This window comes from Tachypleus tridentatus, chromosome 1 (genome assembly GCF_004210375.1).
Source record: "Tachypleus tridentatus isolate NWPU-2018 chromosome 1, ASM421037v1, whole genome shotgun sequence".
Lineage (NCBI taxonomy): Eukaryota > Metazoa > Arthropoda > Merostomata > Xiphosura > Limulidae > Tachypleus > Tachypleus tridentatus.
The window spans coordinates 14,903,383-14,926,795 of record NC_134825.1 but is presented as its reverse complement, the minus strand read 5'-3'; the positions used below and the strand labels follow the sequence as shown (position 1 = coordinate 14,926,795).

The 23,413-nt window shown below is 31.0% G+C and overlaps 1 protein-coding gene and 1 pseudogene across 1 annotated transcript; one reads left to right on the top strand and one right to left on the bottom strand.

Annotated features, from left to right (window-relative positions):
• Positions 1-4,114: 4,114 nt before the first annotated feature.
• LOC143225726 (C-reactive protein 1.1 pseudogene) lies at positions 4,115-4,844 on the top strand (annotated as a pseudogene).
• Positions 4,845-17,079: 12,235 nt separating this feature from the next.
• On the bottom strand, positions 17,080-23,000 carry LOC143243068 (techylectin-5A-like). Its single transcript, XM_076486826.1, has 6 exons — positions 22,889-23,000; positions 21,814-21,995; positions 19,760-19,950; positions 19,548-19,653; positions 18,933-19,097; positions 17,080-17,583 (listed from the first exon to the last, which is right to left on the bottom strand). The coding sequence occupies exons 2-6, from the start codon at positions 21,968-21,970 to the stop codon at positions 17,333-17,335; spliced, it is 870 nt and encodes a 289-aa protein (XP_076342941.1). The 5' UTR covers positions 21,971-21,995; positions 22,889-23,000; the 3' UTR covers positions 17,080-17,332.
• Between the last annotated feature and the right edge of the window lie 413 nt (positions 23,001-23,413).

Sequence of the window (23,413 nt, the reverse complement as noted above, 5' to 3'; positions counted from 1 at the left end):
TTATTTTACGCCAAAACACCATCAAAAAAATCGATTACCTCTTTCCTTTCTTCACTAGTGGACAATAAAACTCATCTGTGAACATGCTTCTAACTGACCAAACCTTGACATTTTCGTCGATATCATCTGTAAAATAATAATAATTCTCTGAAAGACAAAGGGTCTAGAAATAGAAACTTATGAATCTTTTTTTTATTTTAAACACCAAATCACTAAAATAATGACTAATACTATCAATTGGGATGAAGCATTATTCATTAAGTATATTTAAAATTCTTACATATATAGAGGAAGGGTGACTGGTTTTAAAACAAACAAGTATGAAATCTAAAAATAAAACAGTATAAAACATTGGGCTATTTTCAGTGATTTCGAGAAAACCCACTTGTAGAGAAAAATATTTATGTAAAAACGGCTCGTTTGGGTTGAGAAAATTTTTTACTTAGAGGAGCGAACAACGTTTCGACCTTCTTCGGTCATCATCAAATGGGCTATTTTAAAACAAGTCAGAATTAGTAGAAATAGAAAAACACATGATATTTTTAAATAAAACGTTTTTTTAAGGTTAAGGCACTAATTGTCAGACCAAAATGACAATAAAAGTTGTGAACTTTGAAAACGGAGGAAAACATCGGATTTTTTGCCAAAACGCATTCGTGTCCAATAAATTTGTTTGAGAGATCTGCATGTTCTGCACGTGCAACATATGCAAAATCTCTATACAAGTGACAGGTTCTCGGTTTCCGGAGCTCAGTGTTAAGTCACCGACACGCAATACAGTTACGTCAAGACTGACAGAAGCACAACGCAACATTGCCATTGGTCGCTTGGAAGCAGGCGAATCTTGATCAGATGTTGCCAGAGCTGTGAATGTCCACCCAAGCACTATCACAAGGCTATAGAATCGTCACCAACAACATGGATCAACTCGTGACCGTCTACGATCTGGCAGAACTCGTGTGACCACGCCCGCACAAGATCGCTACATCCGGTTACGTCACCTTCGGGATAGGACCACCACTGCGACGTCTACTGTCTCAACCATACCAGGGATGCTTAGGATTTCCGATCAGACCGTATCCAAACGTCTACGAAATTCTTAGGCCCCATGTGCAACCCATCACGGTGAACGTTAACGACGTTTTTCAACATGGCAACGCCCGTCCTCACACAGCCCGACTCACCACTGTCTTCTTGGGACACCACAACATCAACGTACTTCCCTGGATCTCCAGATCACCAGATTTAAACCCCATCGAACATCTTTGGGACGAGTTGGACCGACGTCTGCGACGGCGACAACCTCAACCGCAGACTCTACCTCAGCTTGCAGCAACTTTGCAGGCTGAGTGGACAGCCATTCCACAGGATGTGATTCGTCATCTCATCGCTTCCATGGGCAAAAGATGCCAAGCAGTTATTGATGCTCATGGGGGGGGCATACTCGTTATTGACGTTGAGTGACGTTAAACTTCAACTAGTGAACGTGGACTACGCCTTTGCAAACTTTGGATGTTCAGCAGTGAATGTGCAAAGTTTCACAGATGTCATACACAACTACCCGGAATAAACTTGTTAACAATTTGACTCAAATTTTGCCTTTTGCGTTTCTTTTTTTGAAGAGTTTATATATGTATATATGTTACACGAAACATGTATTCTTTGATTACAACTGCAGGTGTAAAAATATAATAATCCAATGTGTAAAGTTAAATGATAAAATAATTATTGTTTTCATCCTTTACTAGTATTTGTGTGTGTGTGTGTTTTCTTATAGCAGAACCACATTGGGCTATCTGCTGAGTACACTGAGAGGAATCGAATACTAATATTTGACGCAGATAAAAGTAAATGCTTTTCTTTATTTCTAAATATTTTTTTCTTTATTGTTCAGCATACAACTCCACAATGAGCTATCTGTATTATTCCTAACATGAGTATCCGAACCTGGTTCTTAGCCATTAACTACAGAGGGGCTTTTAAGAATTTAATGGTTGAATGTTTATTTTAATTGGGACAAATCTTTCTCGTCATAAGTGTCTGGTGTTTAATGACAAGCTATAACATAAGACACTGAAAACAAAATTACCACTTTTATTTAAATTGTGCGTGTTTCACATTTCTGTCAAATTTGAGATGTATACTATTTGAATATGTGCAGTTCTGGTTTTGTTAGTTTTATTTGTACAACCTCATAAAAACCAAATTACTCAACTGTATTTAGAGAACTAATTGTTTGAATGTAAATCATTCAAACTCCAGATATTCACGTCTCAGCCATATAAAGTGATCGAATGTGTTAGTGTAGAAAAGAATCCAATCGCTTTTCTTTTGACTTCCAGTGGCACAGCTTTAAATATGTAGACTTATAATCCGAAACGAAATTTTCTTCTCTGCTTTTAACTGAATTTTATCATTAAACTTTTGTTGTTTACTCGTGACAAATATATACAACAAAACTTTATGTTGAGCATCAAGCCGTCTTTCAAAGTTGTTGTTCAAGAAACTGCAAATAATGTGATATTTGATGCTTCTTTAAGATGCTAAAGTCAAAGTCACACAATAACTTATATGTCCCATATCAATCGCGACTATCTAAACCCAATTTTCAATCTTATAATTTCCCTTGACCTATTGTTGAACTGATAAGACGTCTTTTCTCTTATCATTTTTGATTGACCTTTTCTGTAAATAAAAAGTTTTGGTACATACTCGACAGATGGCCAGAATTGTTATTTCCTATGAAATACATATTTATTTGGCTTGTTTTGAATTTCGCGCAAAGCTACTCGGGGGGCTATCTTCCCTAGATGTCCCTAACTTAACAGTGTAAAAGACTAGAGGGAAGACAGCTAGTCATCACTACCCACTGGTAACTCTTGGGCTACACTTTCACCAACGAATAGTGAAATTGACCGTCACAAAATAACAACTTTACGATTGAAAAAGCGAGTATGGCTGGTGTGACAAGGATTCGAACCCACGACACTCAGATTACGAGTCGACAGCCTGAACCACCTGTCCAAAATATTTGTTACTACATGAGGTTTATATTTTTCTCGCTTTAATAACTACACATCGGGAGAATTATCACTTAAGTGTGTTTTATGGTGTGAATCTCAAATGAATTAATTTCGTAATATCTTGAGACATAAAGTTATGTTCAAAATGCTAAAGTTTTTATACTGGAGCGTAACAGTCGATTTCACTTGGATTTAGAAGCTGCACAACATCAAAGTTTCCGTTGTAGCTGTTTCAAAAATGCAGAAAACCCTGTAACATACAGTAAGTATACAGTAAGTAAACACGAGAAATTAAAAGAAAAAATTTGGCTCAAATCTTATTATTAAAACTGAAGAAAACATGAAGACTGAAACCAAATATTACTAATTCTTAATGACGAGAAACCCTCTTGAAATAGACATGTATCTCAGAACGGCTGGTGTGGGTATTAACACTTTTAATGATAAGCAGAGAACAATATTTTGACCTTCCTAGGTCATCTTAAGGTTAAAATGTTACTAAGTTTCAATTCATTTACAGCATTACTTACTGGAATATTTTGGCTTCATATTTATATTACTTTTACGTTAACAAAACAAGAAGAGTTTTGTTTCGGTGAAATCAAGCCTTTATAAAAAAAGTAGTTACATCGTAATAAAAACGTGAAATTCCAAAATGAATTAAAACATGCTATTAAGACGGATATTCCTTACACATACCAATATGCAAGCGGCGTTATCACCGTAAAATAACAGCCAATATATGTATCTCTTTTATACAACTTATGCAGATAGAGTATCAAAGTTTCTTTTAATAATTCGTGATTCATCACTGAAGATAAACGCCAGTCGTGTCTATTTTATTGCGATATTTTAACCTTTGAATTACTACACTAGATAAGAATTCAAAAGAGCATAATATTGCTTTATACTCTAAATACAGTAAGAAAAGTTTTGTTTAATGAATAAAAACAAGAACAATGAAGTTAGAAGTCTGTGTTTCATTATTTTCTTATTTATCTATTATTTTATTATCGAAATCATGCAACTATTCAGTCCTTTAACTCGTTGAGTTTGTCGCATGCTCTGGAAGAAGGAGAAACTACCAGTAATTTACTCCTTCTACAGCCAGTTATTTCCCTCGTTTGGTGATGGATGGTACTTTACCAAGTCTTCAGGAATTAACCTTCTGTTATTGGTTCAAAGTTCATCGTTTAGATAGAAGACTCCATGTATTTTCATATGCCCGAAATGCAACGGATAATGATATTCTAACTTTTCTAGAAGGAGGAAATGTTATAGATTTAATTATCTGTGGCAAAACACAGATAAATATTGAGTGTCTTTTTTGATATTGAGGTTGGAAAGTGGCATCACATTTGCTATGTGTAGTCTTCTTGGTAAAGAAGCTCATCTTTGATGATGAATGGTTATCGTTGCTATGGCAGTGTTACTGGGGTAACTAAGGTAAAAACAGTTCAAAAAGGAGATACAGTTGTTTTTTGAAGAAGATCAGGATAAAGTTGGTGGTTGATTGATGGTTCCAAAAATATGGAAGGACAGTTGAGTGAACTAAATATGTGGAATTCAGCACTGGACAGTAAGCAAACATTAGACCTAACTAAATGTGATGATGAGAGAGATCTGTACGGAAACATAATTCAGTGTGTAGAGACATATTTTATGTTGAATGATGGGGTTGCTATTTTCATAATAAAATTTGTGCTCAGACATCATGTAACAAAACGTTTATTTTCGTGTAGAACCGTTAACCCTAAGTTTGTAAGAACTGTATGTTATATTCAAAACCTCTTTAAAGTTCAGCTTACAGAAACTTTGTAACTCGCTTGCACTTTTTCATCGATATCTTCAATGTTTTGATTATGTATGTTTTATGGTGTGTGTTTTAATATTGTAAACTGAATATTGCTTCACAAACGAGCCATTAAATCGCTACACTAGAAGAACAAGACTTAGCTCATATTAGGCCTATTTCATATTTGCTAAAATAAATCTTTACTGTAAAAAGTTGCAGTGACCATGTTGAGTTTTCTAACAGTACCATCAGCTGTATTGTTAGTCTGATATTTGACCACCATTTATTTGTCAAGTACTAAATGTAAAACTATTTTACAGACTCTAAACCAATCTCTTTACCAACAAATAAATAAGTTTATATTTTATAAATCAATATACGAATAAGAAGTGTCCAAATTTACTTAATGTCTCAGTTTTAATTTCCGAAAAACTTAACAATCTATCCAGAACTTTCGACATATTTTAACCAAATTTCATATAAAAGTGTGTAATAAAAGAACAAAGAAATTAATATACATTAATAAATTTGTTTGTAATCAGTAAGACTCAGTGAAGGTTTAATGTTTTAATGATTTTATATTGAGTTTAACTGAACTGTGATAAATGTGTTTTCGTAACTTACTTACCTATATACTCTGTATGTGGGTAAGTTACGAAAACACATTTATCACAACAAACCACCATTAAGGTAGCCTTTTACAGTGCGAACGTCAACACACAAAGGAAAAACTACAAAAAACATCTAGCCAGAAGTTATTCTATAATTATTTACACAGTTACGTAATGGGCTGTATATGCTCTGTCAATAACGGGTATCCATCCACGGGTTTGTGTAACTGAAAAGGTGACCATCTTTGTAAATTATCTTCTGTTACCTGATCAAGACTTTTGGATTAGGTTTTCTCTATAAAGAGCCACAAATTGAACAAGGAGGATTATTTTCTACGGTTAGAGCAGCCACTCGCATTTGTTTTTGTTTTCTGTTAGCGACTGCTTTTCTTTGAATAAATTCCAGACACTTAGTGTATCGTTGGTGTAATAACACTAATATTTTGTATAATATGTAGCAGCTCAAACAAATACCTAACTATCAGATAACGAATCGATCACCTCAATCACCTGGTTATACCAATCCGATACAGTATAGTTCAAGCTACAAATAATCTCTAAGTTACCAAAGTCTCTTCTGAATCACTTTTATTTATTTCTGATATTTTGAACGTAAACTCTTTGAAACTCAGTTCTAGTCAAACACAAGTTCTCTATCTTTTCATATAACTTGGAATAAATAAAGTATTATAATTTTTCTTTGTAAGGAAAATAACTGAGATACAAGAAAAAAATTTACAACTATAAATATCGTATTCTACATGTCTTTGTAAATACGATTGTTAGTTATGGGTATAAAATTTAACTGTTTATATTTTTAAATTTATATATTTTCACGTGATTGTCTTTTGTATCTGATTTGAAGTAAATTAATATAGCATATAAAATCATTATAAGAGGAAATATATCTCAAATATGTTATAACTTATGATAGTTATTAAGTTTATAAATCTTCGTGTTAATCTTTGTTTTGTGTGAGTAAAAACACTGAAGTATAAGAAATAGTATTAATAAAGCTATAAATGTCATTATCCTTGAACCTAAGAACATATAATAGTATATACATATATTTAATGTATGAATTTCTTCTCAAAGTGAATGTTCAAAATAGCACTTATATATTATTCATAATCCTACTCTATAGTTTGTATTTGCATTTTGCTTTAATCATAACAAGCAAGAGTATTTGTATGCTAATAAACAAAATCACTAGTATTATACAAATAAAGCCTTACGAAAGAAATCATTATAGCCAAACTCTTTAATGGTGTTAAATATCAATCATGTAACGTTATTCAAAAATCCTTATATCACTGTTGTGCAGCTCTGTTCTCAGAGCTATATCTTCACTTTATGTAACCTTGTTTACAGTCTTATTTCCATGTTGTGGGAAAATGTTATCAGAGCCTTATTTAGGCCTATTTTACCTTTTGTTATCATAGTATTAATTGGAATAATACCGAATTGATCAAATAAATTAATAAAAGGAATGAAAGTATAGCAATTAGAAATATTTAAGAATTTAAATTTAGCTTTAAATAGAGATCTTGGCCAACAATTGTAAAAATTCATTTATGAAAATCATGTTTAAAGTTAAATGGCAGCATCCTATATGTAAAATGATTGGCTACATATTAAACATCCATTAGTTATTATTTGTTATTAGTGTAGTACAAAGTGTACTTCAATGAATGGACAATGATAATTATATCTTTCAGTTGATTATATACAGCACTTGGATAAAAGGTAATTCATGAAACAATATATTTTGATATATGCATTCATTAAATATATATATATATAGTGTCAATGGTTTTGTTTTTACTGTAACGTTTACAAGCCTTTTTATTTTATATAATGGGTGACAATAACTACGGGATAAAGATATTGTTTTTGGTTGCAATTACCTTTCTGTAATACAACATGAGTATTATGTTATTGTCATTTTGATTTCTTCTGTGACAATGATAAATTTTTCTTATGTGCTACAATTTTAGTTTTTAAGCACATAAATCCAAAATATTGGCTAAACGAGTAAACGAATATTGTATTCATATTGTCTTCAAATAGGTTTTAAGGTTTTTAGTGTAGCATTTAGATGTATCTATATATTATGTTTTATTTCGATTACCGTTGGTAACTGTGATCATTGTGAATGTCATTTGTCATCTGTAAATAATATAATCCTTTAACTTTGTACTATTTTCAGTAATAATGACTTTGTGTTGAATTGTAATGAATTGTGTTTGCCTATTATCTTTAGGAAAATTTTACTTTTTATCACACCTAATACATGCTTTGAGAGTCGAATTTTTTATACATTATGTTGTTGTTTTTTTCTAACAACCAGATTCTGAAGTTATATATTGTTATATATATATTCAGTATTACCTGTTTTATTTAATGTTCTGTAAAAATGTATCCTGGTTTTCAGAAATATTTCAGACTGACATGTGATGCGCTGTATTTTCTTACAATTCTCTGTTAACCTGGTGACCTTTAGTGTTATAAACTGTTTGTGTTATTTTCTACCCAAATGCTAATGTTAATAAAATATAGTTGTTTCATGAAAATTAACCATTTCTCTCTTGATTTGTTGTTAAAAGATTAATTTCATTTCCTTTCTTCAGTTATATTTTCCATCTCCTGGTTAAACAGATGTAAAATACGTACGTGTTTTTAATTTAGAAATATTTTACTGAGAATTTATACACATATTCCAATCAAAAGTACTTTTTCAATGAAAGATGACAATATCAAAAAATTATTCAGCTTTTATTATTTAATTTTTACTTGGTGGTTTAAATTAATAACTTTTAAATATAGATCTTTAACTTTAACGATAAAATTATGAATTTATTCATCCATACCAGTTTCAACACAAACTGCCGCCATATTTTCTCTCCACCTGACCAATTATTGATTGATATTTCTTCATCAGCTGATATAACTTCTCTTCAATACTTTACACTCATCCCAGTACTACCGAGATTCGTTTCTTCATGACATTATGTGCTTTTTGTTTTCTATTATAAAAAATTTATACAGAAAAACTACTGAATTTTTTCTACTACTCTAAACAAACATTATGAATCTATCAGTATTAACTGGCTACCATCAAAACACGTTGGAACAAGAAATAATTACTATTTGCTCCATTAATTTATTAATCTATCTTTCTAAGATTATGCAAAAAATAACATCGATCAGACTTTTTATATCACATTGTATTAACTGAATCAGTATGCAAATCATTTAATAATAATCAAGCGACAATAGATGTACTTTTGGAAGTTTTTTGGTACAATGCCATAAAGTATAAACTAGAATATCAAAATTTTAAAGAAACTGTATTCAGAATGATATCGAACTTGTTGGTCGATAGAAATGACAATGTTAAATATCTGTATGAGGATACGTTATCAAAAACATTCAGTGTTAGTGTTGAAGTCAAATAATTTATAACGTTTCAGAAAATAACCTAAAAACACATCAAGTTCAATGAAACAGAGGAATAACATTAGCACTAAGGCTTCCAAAACTCACTCCAGTTTATTACGTACGTAAAATTAACAACGGACTCATTTTTAACTGAATTACCTTTCAAATAAGAAATATCAGGGAAAGGTAATATATATATGGTATTGTCATCTGCAAACAAATAAAAAACTTTTAAATAAAGATTAAAGCTATTGAATCTAAGCATAAAATACTTTGTTTTTATTTAAATTGTAACAAGTAATTAAAATAAACTATAAAACACTGAATTTACTAAAATTAGATTATAGAACATCGCTGCCAACCAGAATGTAAAAATAGTTAAATATATTTAGGTTTTTATACTTCTCTGTCATCAAATCATTGGACTATCACTTAACAGAAACACTTGATTATTCTCGGACCAGTCCATTTGTCTTTCCTTGTTTTCTGTAAGTGAAAAAAATACTTCTGTTTCTTATCAGTTCGTATCATGTACGTTAGAGTATCACCATTCTGTTTTTTTATATCATTCAACGTTTTACTTTCAATACCCTCAATACTCCTTTATTTGTTCTATCAGTGTAATTATTAATAATATTTACGTTCTCTGTCGATCCGTCTTCTTGTATTCCAACTAGTTCAAGGTCACAGCCTTCCTCAAGCGAAACATTACCGTCTGACTTTGGACACATTGAGCGATGGTGTTCAGGATTTTGTGTGTTACACGTCCTACAATAATAGTTATGTCCACATGTCCTTGTTTATGCCAGATGTAGCACTGAAATTCAGGGCAATCAGTAAACAGACGATTTTCATATATACGTAAATAACAGATATTGTGTTGGTCGTTATGTTTAATGTTGTAATAAACAACACGATCTAAAGCATCAATTAATTTTACCACATACGTTAATAACGATTTGCCTGGTGGACACACTACACGAAATATTCTGGTTCCGATATACACGTCCTTGATTTTCTTCTGGTGTATTTTCGTCAGTTCTATATTGTCTACATTGATATCAAAATTTTTCAGTTGTTAACGATCTGGTCATTGTTAACATATGGTGGTACATTGAATATGAACACTGTCACACTGCATTCACAGTTCACTGGTTGGTAATAGTTTTTCTCCACATTTAATACCCATATTCATGCATATTTTTACATCAGATATTTCTTTAAACGTAATTTCATGTGATTCAGGTCTGAAAACTGTCGATTCTATACAACCAACTCCATATAAATGTTCTACTGCATAAAAACATATTCAAAATTCATTCCTTCTGTACGAAGTAACACCGTTTTATGCATTAAGTCTAACACATTTAACTCGATATTCATATTTTCATCTAACGGCGTAATTGATGCCATGATGAGTTTTCCAACTGAAATACCTTACAAGGGCATTAAACTAAAAGAAAAATGTATAAAAAAGGCCTTAGATTATTATTTTAACGACAAAACTCACAACTCTAAAAACAATGTCACCTTTCTAATCTCAAAGATGTAGTAGTACAATACTTAATTAATATAAATATCGAGAAGTTTTAACGTTAACTTTGAATTAGAACTGATTAAGCAAGTGATACGAAAGTATATCCCCAGATTAACGTCAGGTGATGTAACACCCAGACGAGACCTATTTCACATTTAAGATTTCTACTGAATCGTTTCATGATGAAGTTAGTACAATAAAAACTTTATAAAATACCTGAAGTAATAACACATGTAACGTTCTTTTCATTCCTTAAAAATATCATAAGTTTATCTTAAAACAAACACATGAGTATAATGATGAAAACAAATTAATATAATATAAAACCAACATTAGAAAAATATCATCAATTTATCTTAAAACACAGTCATGAGTCTAACGATGAAAACAAGTTAATCTGTCTTCAGATGAAGTGAAAGCAGCAAACATAATAAAATGTAAAGGATGGTTTTATATATATTTAAATGATAAGAGATGGTTTTCAAGTGCTGGTGAGGCCTTGTGTGTAACGTAAAATAAGCTCATAAGATTCTGATCTGAAGAAGTTGCCACTTTAAATGAAGAAATTGGTCTTTTTAATTGAAACTAAACAGCCAGGTCGTGGCCATAGATAACCGGATGACAGGAAAAAAGAAAGACAGAAAGACCTCTAGAAGCACTGAGTTATGATTTATAGAAAAGGAAACAAGGTATATAAGTTGAGTGTTTGACAAGTTTATAATACATGATACTCAATAATATAACTTTTTTCATAAATATAACTTAAACATTTATATCTTTACAATGAATACTAACTGTGAACTAAGAAACTTGTGGACATTTTTTGTTACTGTTAAAAATATCTACAATAAGTATATGTACAATATTATATTGTGGAGTTTCAAAAACAGATAAAATTACGTGAAAACATTCTCAACATTATGAATAGTGAAATTCATAGTTAAAAGAAAACACTAACTGAACTTTCACATTTAAGGAGATTCCTACAGCAAGGTGTTAGGATATATGTGGTTTTGTTACATATCACTGTTTTCAAAACGTTGTATTTTTGCTTTTTAATATGTATGAATATTTTTTGGGTTTTGACGAAAATAATTTGATTATTATTAAGAGGTGCTTATTATAAACTGTAAAATTACTATAAAAACTAATATTGTAATTTTATATCATTTGTGGAATTTGTTGGACACCATGGTCTGCTAAATGGATTATTCCTTTCTATCTCTTATCAACTTATGGAATGGTTCCTTTGATGCAGTTATTTGTATTGTTAACCTGAGTTATATCATAATTTTGTTTTATAGGGACATGGTTTGTAAAGAAATTAATTTATAATATCCATTTACTTAGTTTTCATATTTTTACATAACCTGTGATTTAACTTCCATTTGATGTGCCACAGAAAAGTCTATGATTCTCACCATAATATTCATTCTTTTCATTATTAAAAAAAATGTTTATTAAAAAGACAATTAAACTAAAAATTACATAATTGTTAAGTTACGTCATTTTATTGTTTGGATTCTATTCTGTTGAATGATAGAATTACAAATACAGTAATATTAGGAGCAGGTAACTATTACAGTGCATCAGCCAATAAAGTACGTTGTTTTTACATACTTATTGTTACTGACCAATGATAAAAATAAAAGCCAGTTGAGAATCAAGATTGGTTTAATAATTAATTTTATGTTACTGCAGGAAAATTTAACTTCTTAACAAATTGAGTAATCTTTATAGGAATGAATTCTTTGGTATCTTAAAGCTACAAACATGAGAAAATAGATAAGTAGTGGAATTAAAATATTTATAAAATTATGATATTTTATATAGAAAATTTAATAGCTAATAAATTTGTTTTAAAATGACAGAGGCTTATCACTGCTCTCTTAAGAAAAAAAACTTTGGACGTTTTGTAAATGTTAATATTTGTGAAACTAAAATAGATTTCTTGAAACTTATATACAAATATACATTTGTTAACATGTTGTTTGGCAACCCTTATTTCTAGACATCAGTTTTTGTATAGCAGAGGACATAATAACAATAGATCAAAATTTTTCTTTAAAATGAAAATAGCAAGTGAAAATAATGAATTTTAAGTTCTGAAAAAATTAATTTCAGTTCAACGAAACTAGGAAACCAGTTCATAGAATTTGTAATATCTCAAGAATGATTACTTCCAGTTAGTATATTAACGTTTATATACTATTTATGTTATGGTAATTATAATAACTCATAAGTGAAAGTAAAGAAGAATATGTCATGTATGGTATTGAAGAGACCTCTCGTCAAACGAGAGTAATAGTTAATATGTCGAAATCATTAACCCCTCCTCGGCACAGCGGTATGTCTGCGGCCTCATACCTCTGAAAACTGGGTTTCGATACCTGTGATGGAGAAAGCACAGATATTCCACTGTGAAGCTTTGTGCTTAATTTCAAACAAACCAAAAACCGTTCAGTGGAATTTATAATTTATGTGAAGCATTAAAACAAACAAAAACAAAATTATCTAGTGGAAAGGAAACACAAACTATAACATCATACCTTAGAGGAAACTTTGTATAAATCCAACCAAATATAAAGAGAAACAAAATGGGAAAGATAAATAAAACCTAATCACACACTACAGAAGATATCCTGATGTATTCCCATGTTTGTTTTATCTAGTTATCCATATGTATTGACAGCTTCCACTTTTAACGAACAAAGAATTCAACTGTTTTAAGATATTTCTCTATAATTTGTTTCATGTGAGAAAAATAGTTCTTATTCTGTAGTTTCTTCAAATATCTACATATGGCAATAGTGCTTTGTTGCATACTTTGTTTCGGTCTTGTTAAATTTTCGGATACTACCAAGGTCCATCTTACCTGATTCATAACCATTAGAACTCGTTACAGTACATATACTAGTAACTTCTAATATATTAAGAGTATCTTGACCAAATTTGGCAGAATTTTAGTAAACATTACAATGCTTTTGCACATGAAAAATCTGATTTTCTAATTAATTATTTGTTATTAATATAATTAATTATTTGTTATTCATATCTGTTCATGGAATTGTTGATTATGTTAATAATGTTTGTGTAATTTTACATAGAATAAAATTATCAATCGACACTGAAGAGGTTCTTAAAGTATACAGTAAAGATGAGTTTTAACATTGTGAAAATTCAGCACATCGGGAGAGACAGTGTCAAAATATCATCTTTATCAAGTCACTGAATCTAGTCATTCACAATCTTATTGTGTCTGGTCACTCATCCCTACAGTTATATGAACTTGTTCTTTCACTACGACATCCTTATGTATTGTTGTGTCTAGTCACTCAGCTGTACAGTTATCCAAACTTGTTCTTACACTGCAACATCCTTACGTTCTGTTGTATTTAGTTGCTCACCTGTACAGTCATCCAGACTTGTTCTTACATTACAACATCTTTATAGTATTAAGTGTCACTGTAAAGCTAGCACTGAGAAAACTTAGAATCGTTAAAACAGGCAGTGATTCTCTATGATAACCTGTTGTCATCACCGCTTGTTTTATCAGGAGAAAAAATATTCTGTTAAAAATTATGTCTATAGACATAACCAATGATATATCTGGCACGTTATTTTTTGTTTCTTTTCTCCGAGTTGAGGGAACGTTTGTTTATTTTTTATTAAAATAGTTTATAAAGAACTCCAGTTAATTATTACTAAATTTAAAAATTTCATTGACATGTCATTATATATAATTAAATGTACGGCCAGGCAATTACTTCATTATCGCAATATCATTGTAAGATACCTTTATAATCTGATGAAAGCATAATTCACTCGTCTCCAGTGATAAATGATTGTTGGGAGACAATTTAATATTTAAACAGTTTTAAACTATAACGTTTTTACTGTTCTAAACTTTCATGTTTTATTATTGGAAAGCTGCCAAAGTTATTACTGTATAACATTATAATGAAATCAGAAATCAGATGGTCATTATATTTGTATACTGTTAACATGTTGCAGGAACTTGTGTTCGATTTTGTAGCTAAAATACTACAAGTAATCTTCAAACGTTGAGATCCGTTTCAAGTTAAGCTTTACATTCTTAGTTTATACTAAATTGTTACTCATTTGAGCAATATAAACATGTCTGAAGTATCTGATCTTTGGTATCAGATCAACATGGTCTGATTATCTTTGACTAACTATAATCGTCAAGATAATATTTCTTATGTATTGTTAGACATATGGATAAAAACATTCTCATCGATATAACAGCAATTAAACATGCGACAAAGTATTAGAAAATAATGAACAACAGAAATTCGAGACTTTCTAGGGTTGACCTCTTCCTGATCAACAACAAAAGGTGTTAAAGATGGAAGTGTTTAACAAAAGCTAAGATTTACTACATCTTAGTGTCGTACACGACTTTTTCTAAACAACCTCTGACCACGTCTGTGTAAGAAACATTTTAATCAACTCTCCAAACAGGCTATATTATTGATATTAGTACTTTTAAGCTCTTAAGACAGTGAAGTTTCTTATTTTAAAAATTTCAAATGCAGAAAATGTTCGTAATGTAACACATTTCGTTAAATTAAATTGTTCATAAATTTTTTATTTATGTCTTATTGGTTTGTTTCTTAAATTTATCATAAACCTATTCAGGGTTATTTGTGCTAGCTGGTGAACAGTAGAGATCTGAAGGTAGTACAGATAATCAACACCACTAACTCTTGGACCACATTTTACTAACGGTTCAAAATTGACAGCCCCCAATGGCTTATTGGTATGTCTTCGGACTGACAACGCTAAAAATCGGGTTTCGATACCCGTGGTGGGCAGAGCACAGATAGCCCATTGCGTAGCTTTGTGCGTAATTCAAAAAACAACAGAATTGACAACCATATTATAAGCCATCGAAGGTAGAATTTCTGTGAAGGGTCTCGAACACAACAAGTAAGTGGCCAGTGGAGCATCTCAGCTTCTAACTTTTGTAAAATGAATTGTTTAGTATAAGATTTCTCTACATTCGTAAATTGAAGTATATTTATTTTCTAAACGCTAACGAACGATGTTTTGAAATAATGTAACGATTAAAGAAATAATAATTAAATCAAGTATAAATGAAAATGTCACTGTTAGAGTTAATCGTAAGTTATATTTAAAATTATTTCCACCATATGTGTTATTTATAATTATAATGTGCGGTATTTATAACTAAAATCGTCTATCGATCAGTAAAATGTTGTGTTTGTAATTAATCATCAAAATATTATTTTAGAACTAGTCCACCGTATGTCCTATTTACAATTGTTCCCTCTGTTGCATATTTATTGAATCTTTAAGATCTTTTTTTTAAATTTTTTGTCATCATTCTTTTGAGCTTTGAATCAAACCAGAATAATTTTCAATAACACTGCACAACAATTTTTTTAAAAAAGTTTTGCTTCTTAAAATGTTTTTGCTGATTGTGACAGGTACCTGGTGGGTATGCACAAATATAGTTTTGGTTTTGCTTCATCACGTAGGAACTCTGAGAAATAAACTGTTAACTGTTTACCGGCAATAACTTATTTAATTGGGTTTATGTTTCTAATACGCTATTAAGTTCAACATAATTAAAAGTGTTTTGCTCCTGATTTTTGTTTGTATTCAATGTCCGGTGCATCACGTTGCAGTGTCTAACAGTATTCAGCAAGCGTTGACGGATTCTAGTTGCCCTGATATTGTTTTTCCATTGTAGCAATGTTCTGGTGAAACTGAAGATTTCGATGAAACGGTACGTGATGGGTAATTTTGGATGTGATTTTCATGATCAGCAGCCAAAAATCTATAAGGAACACCCGACAGTGTTCAAGAAGCAAAACCTTTGTTGTACGGTGTGATTTATTAGTGACTAATATAGTTGATGTCATTTTTATATCTTTAAATTCTAGAGATTATCTAAAGTTACTTGATGGATCAATAACGAGAGAAAAATTAAAAGTACTGAAAATTATTTAGACCATCTATGTGTTAAACTTAACAACATAATTAAAAGTAACATTTGTTTAAAACACAATTTTCCTTTTTAAAGAACAGTAAACAACATGTTTCATAAGAATCTCAATAAGCACAGCGAGGAAAATACAGTTAAATATATCTTAGAGAAACATCGGTTATGTTCTATACATCTTGTTCAAACAATGATTATTCCATATGAATCAAGCAGAAACAATAGCTATCTTATATAGCTCTTTATACGATGGTCCTGTTTCCTGTACTATGATTTATTGAGGGCAAAACACGAGTATCTTTGTATATTTCCAAACATCAAGTGTCATTGTGTTACTATATTCATTTACTCGAATCACTGTGACGTGAGTCACGTGGTTACTAGATGTACGTATGGTGACATGCATAACTTGAGTGACGTCATTAGTATACATGTCTAGATGTTATAGTATCAAGATAGCTACGAGTGTTATCTACAAAACTATTAGTAATGTTATCGTGATATGAAAATAAAATATTGTATTTATAAATATTTCTTAAGAACTTTCAGTTCGTTGTCTTTAGATAAATCTAATAGTAACAATATATCGTCACGTGATTAGTTTAGACACTTATCGGCAACATTATTTATTGTAAAATTTGTGTATGGAATACCTTAAGTATCAAAGTGACTTTCAAACAAAAAGTTTCTTAAACTTATATATAATAACGTTGAGTGTTTACTTTTATTATAGAAAACACAAAATTTATTAATATAAAATAATTCTGTATAGATTATTAGTCCTGTGATTATTAATACCATATTATTAACATTGTAACTATTAGAAAGAAAATAATTAAAACAATCTCCGAATATCATAGATACAATTGCTATAACCGAAATTTAGAATAAAAAATACAATTTGTGTATTGTTCCTTATATATCATACTGGTTTTAGTACAGGGGTCGTATCTTCATCTCCACATCTGGAAGTGAGTATTTCTGTCCTTTCCATGCACCCCATTCCACACCATCAGCATAACTCTCGTGTTCACCATTCAGATAAAGTCCATTGAGGTTGGAACTGTAACACTTGCTATACCACCAACCTCCTTTAAAGGTTTGGGCACAGCTTGTCTCATAAATGTCATTATCTTTGTCCTTCGTTGAAAAACTGTACCCATTGTGTCCACTGAACCCGTCTCCTGTAGTATGAATCAGTAACATGACATCAATAAACGAGCTATTATAAACCAATATGTGAAATATGTTAGTTGGTTGATTAATAATACATAATAACGATATATTGAAGATACAAACAGTTTTAATATTATATTCTTAACGAAAACATAAATAAACATAAATAAGTGTTAGCACTTTAAAGACAACATAAACAAAGAAAGTCTTCCATATTCACCAAAACCCACAATAAGAAAGACATTCTAACATAACACTGCACAACAAAGTTTTTGCTTCTTGAACACTGTTGGGTGTTCTTATAGATTTTTGGCTGCTGATCACGAAAATCACATCAAAATTTGCCCATCACGTTATTACCCAAAATGCTCACCATGGTCAACTGTACATCATATACAACAAATGTAAAATAAGCTTATGACGTCTAATGATGTACAGGATAGACACTAATTATGAGAGATAAATCCAATAGTTGAGGTAAAATAGTCCAGAGCGTGAGTTCGATACCAGCTGAAGTTATTTTGAATAGAACGAGTGTTATACTGAATTAGGACAATAATAAATGAGGTGCAAAACAGCTCAAGACAGTGATATATATCAGATATAAAACAGCCTTACTACAAAAATAGATATATAAGTGAAATAATGAAACAATTCATAAATATCACTAAAACTGTAGTCATAAAATGACTTATCAGTCCTTACGATAGACAACTAATGTAAAGTTGAGACAGTAAAACGTAGGTAAATTCCATTTTGATCTAATCAAAATTAAGATCATTCATTGAATTATATCACACTTGGCTGTGGGCTAGATGATCTCACAATGTGTTTTCACTTCAGGCTTATTATACCAACACTCTCAACACTTATAAGGTTTCACACTCTCCGTATAAAGGAGGACTTTGCATTCCTGTCACTAAAATCGTAATAAACAGAGAGTAATCAAACTATGCTGTTTCGATTAATTGATTTTGGTTTGTATGACTCCTCCTATTTCGACAAATCAAGCATGACGTTACACACACTGTGGTTTTTATAGAGGTTACATAGTTAATTAATTGGTTTAGTTTATTGTAAAACCTGATTTCCATCGTTTCTCTAAATTTGCTGTGTTATTTAAATTAAAACTTTTTTCCCTTAAATTAATGGATTTTATCTTTCCATACGAAAGTTATACAAGCAAGAGGAATAGCCAATGGTCACTTTGTTAAATCTGACATAAATTTATTATCAGATATTTTAACTAGTTTTCTTCATGAAAATATTTCTACCTGTTTGTTTTGAAATGATAATCTGAAAGAGTTAGATACAACATAATCCTTATAAATTACATTAAAGAGTGAACTTTGATTACCTGCGTCACCAGAGTAATTACTGACATGTAATCTGGAAAAGTAGTCTTCGTTTTCTATCCAAAACTCACGATAGATGGCAAACCTTTCGTTTCCTTCTTTATCCTTTAAATCAAACCTGATTGAATAATTTCCTTGATTTGTTAGAGCATAGATCCGACCGTTTCCTATAAATAAATAATGAAACATTTTCATTTTACACAAAATTTATTTCATAGTAAATGAAGGGAAACATTTAATTTGTGTAAAATTATTTTAAAATAAACTTTTATAAATCTATTTTCAAGATGGAAGACTTAAATATATTTCATAGTTGTATAAAGCAGTTCACTAAAACAACAACATAAAAACCAATAATTGAAACGTTACAACAAACTAGTAACTAAGAAAGGTTTAAGGATTAAGATAATTCTGTTAGTTATCCAACAAAGACTTTGTCAGAAGAGACAAGAATTATTAACGTCTGTACCACATATTTTTGTTACATCCTTAAAGGAACAATGATTTTTATCTTGTATCTCTGAACAATGTATTGAAAAGTCTAATTTAACTTATCTAACCATAACTCTTTGTATATCATTAACACCATGTATTTTTAAACTGTGATCAGAACCTACCAAGCCAGAACTCTTTCTTAATATCTCCAAATCCAACTTTGTAATCTGTCCAAGGTTTGAAAAAGTAGTCCTTTGGGTTTCCATGGTTTCCTCGTCTTTGGATTACCTTAGTAACAGAAAAGATTACTTTTAAGTTTGTTGTAATAATTAAACTTATTACACATGTTTTTACATATAACAATTTTCTATTATCTGTAATACACGTTACTTACAGTCCAGCCTCCCCCATCAGTAGTCATGTCACAGTAAACATAGAAACTTCCAGTCGTCATCCATGACCTGGGCCAGATACGGTACGATCCACTAGTAGAATGTCCATTAAGTAGAATATCAGCACAGTATGTTGGTCCAGGAGAAGAAAGGGAACATGTGTGGACCGTTTCTTGGTTGATTAGATGTTTTTCTAAAATAGAAAAACATAATCTTCACCTGAGCTAGGTTACATTCTACATATATATATGCAAGTGGATAAAGAATTTCATTTATTAAATGCTATTTACACATTATGTAAACAGATTTGGAAAATTGTTAAAACTGTAAACCATTCAAAGATAAGTAACGTAGTTTATAGTGCTGGAGATTTTGTTCAGTAATAATAATTCAGTAAGATAATAATACACATGTATCATTTATTATATAGATGACCCAGTATATACTACGTCATTGGAACAGCACATTTTAAACGAAAATATTACAATGAACAATAAACCCACTTTAATTATTGTTATAGATGTTATGTTGAAACATGTTTCTTACCTGTAAATATGTAGAAACACAGACCAAATATATTATACATATATAGTTATTATTTTATTTTTCTCTTAGAAAACATTTTACAATATTTTAGTTTAGTTTTAACTCATCTTCACGAATTAAAACTTAACATTAATTTAATACTTACAAAACTAACGTTTAGTTTTCAACTAGTAATAACACTACACAATAAAGGACCCGCCAAGCGTGTTAAGGCGTTCGACTAGTAATCTAATGGTCGCGGGTTCGAATCCCCGTCGCATCAAACATGCTCGCCCCTTTTAGCTGTGGGGGCGTTATAATGTGACGGTCAATCTCACTATTCGCTGGTAAAAAAGTAGACCCAGAGTTGGCAGTGAGTGGTGATGACTAGCTGCCTTCCCTCTAGTCTTACACTACTAAATTGTGGACGGCTAGCGATGATAACCCTCGAGTAGCTTTGCGCGAAATCCAAAGCACAACAAAGTTTTTGCTTCTTGAACACTGTTGGATGTTCATTGTAGATTTTTGGCTGCTGATCACGAAAATCTCATCCAAATTTGCCCATCACGTACCGATTCATCAAAATTTCCAGTTTCATCAGGACGTTGCTACAATGGAAAAACGATATCAGGGCAACTAGAATCCGTCAATGCTTGCTGACTACTGTTGAACATTGCAACGTGATGCACCGGACATTGAATACAAACGAAAATCAAGAGCAAAACACTTTTAATTATGTTGAACTTAATAGCGTATTTGAAACATAAATGCAATTAAATACGTTATTGGCGATAAACAGTTAACTGTCTATTTCTCAGAGATCTTACGTGATGAAGCAGAACCAAAACTATATTTATGAATACCCACTAAGTACCTGTCACAATCAGCAAAATCTTTTCAGGAAGCAAAACTTTTCACAAAAATTGTTGTGCGCTGGACAAGATGATTATCGTGGCAGACTTATCACGCAGTATAAAATGTACAATGTTCTTTAATTTAATTAGTTCTAACAACAGTGTTATTGTTTATCAGTTTCTAAATCCATCCAAGCCATGTTTTGTTGCTAGTTGTAGGGTAGATATGATTTTATATTGCATATACAAAAATACAAGTCGAAAGATATTTTAATTTCATTCTAGATGTCACTGGTTAGGCTATTTTTGGAATACTGTGTTCAGTCTTTATCCACTTAACATCATATTGTTAGAAATGGTCCAGAGAAGGGTTACTAGAATGGTGCCAGGAATGTAGGGGTTGTCATGTGAGGAAAGGATGAAATATCTTAAATTGTTTTCTCTTGAAAAAAAAAAGAGTTAGGGAGAATTTAACTGAAGTGTTTAAAATTGTACAGGGAATTAATAGTGTTGATGCATTATCGTTTTTAATACTTTATTTTGGTAAGGTAAGAGTTATTTTGTGATCAGACATTTTATTTTTATAACTAGGTGGTTATTCCATCCTCTGTGGACCATTAAGTTCTATGTTGTCCCAAGTTTTAACATCTCTAGATAAACTTGCTAAGAACTTTTACCTCTGGTGTTTAGGTTTTCTTTGGCAAGAGAAACCAAGACGTCAATGGACGCAACTATTCCCGTTATTGACGTCTCTTCACAATGTTTCTGAACTGTATCTGATCCAAAACTTGGACCAACACAGAAAACAAACCATATAAAGACGAATGTAGTCATTTTTAAAGACTTATTTTTCTTCTCACTGAAAAATAAAGAACATTATATAAATAGTTCTAACAAACAAGATACAGAAAAGTTTACGAAATATACAAAGTTAATAAACTGGTGTTATTTTGAAAAAACAGAACATTTATGGTAAGTAACATAAAACAACTATAAAATATGAAAGTTTGCAATTAACATTTAGTTTTGAGTTTTAATTTTATTTTAGATACCTGAAGTATCTAAAGAAGGTTTTATAAGGTGATCACACTGTTTATCTTTAACAACGTAGTTTGAGTTAGATTAATTTATTGTATAAAAGCAAAGGTAAGTCATTTAAATATTGAGAAATGACAGAAATGTCAGACCTATGTAGAATGAAACAATAACAGGATTAATATTGATGTATACTTGGATCTTCTCGTTGTACAGTACGTGAACTGCAAGATTTTAGTTACATTGTTCATCAGAGTTACATGATGTAGAAGTGTATTACGTACAGTTTTTACTTGAATAGAAAGAAAAAGAACAACGAATCCACTCTAACTGTTTCTTAAACCACAATTCTTCTAATAAAGTATCTTATTTTAAAAACTAAATATTTCCATTCTCCCTGAAACATTTTATGTTTCGATGTAGATTTTTCTTAAATAAAATTTGAATGTTTAAATACTCAGTAATGTTTAATATTTCTTCCACAGACTGTAGTTCAGTGGAAAGTCTGAGGAACTATAAAGTGGGTTTCTATACCCGGGGTGAACACACCAAATCACACGAAGCCTGTTGTAAAGTTTTGTGTGTAACACAATAACAAACCTTCTTCAAATGACGTAGAATTACTAGTCGCAACACAATAAGACTTGAATATATAATTAACAGACTTAAATAATAGACAATATCCATCAATTGTTAACAATACCAAAATAAACTTACCTTTTAAAATGAGGCTTTGTTGGTATAACTGCCCTTAGTAGCTGATGTATTTCAAGATAAGATGAAGTTTTAATCTCAGACACTAAAGAACAGAAGTGTTTTTTAAAGTCTCGTGAACTTTAGTTGTTCTAACTTGTTGTTCTCTCTAAAATCACATGATTAGAGTCGCGTGATAACATGACTCATCTAATATCGATATTATCCATACTAATGGATAAACTTTAAAAAACTGCACCTTAAACCAGTGGTTTTCAACAGGGTCCGCTCTTTGACCATCACGGGAAGAATTTCAAGTTCAAGGGAAGGAATTTTGGCTATGAGATAGTTATATATTTTCGCAAACTCTCCCTTAAACGCGACATGCAGGTTTAATTCACAGTCCTTCAAAATCGAGCCAGACGTTTATTACCATCTGGTTACCAGCAGATCAACTTCACTCATGACTGGTGTACCGTGACATAAACAGTCCTGTGTTTTCTTTTCATTTCTTCATGTTTTATGCCCGTATCAGTAGTTTCAGTATTC

Excerpts from the sequence above, each read along its gene's own strand:
- LOC143243068 (XM_076486826.1), bottom strand. The coding sequence starts at position 21,970 with ATGACTACATTCGTCTTTATATGGTTTGTTTTCTGTGTTGGTCCAAGT. Across the intron at positions 19,951-21,813 it reads AGAAAACCTAAACACCAGAG|AAAAACATCTAATCAACCAA; the intron begins GTAAAAGTTCTT and ends TTTCTATTTTAG. Across the intron at positions 19,654-19,759 it reads CTGATGGGGGAGGCTGGACT|GTAATCCAAAGACGAGGAAA; the intron begins GTAAGTAACGTG and ends TCTGTTACTAAG.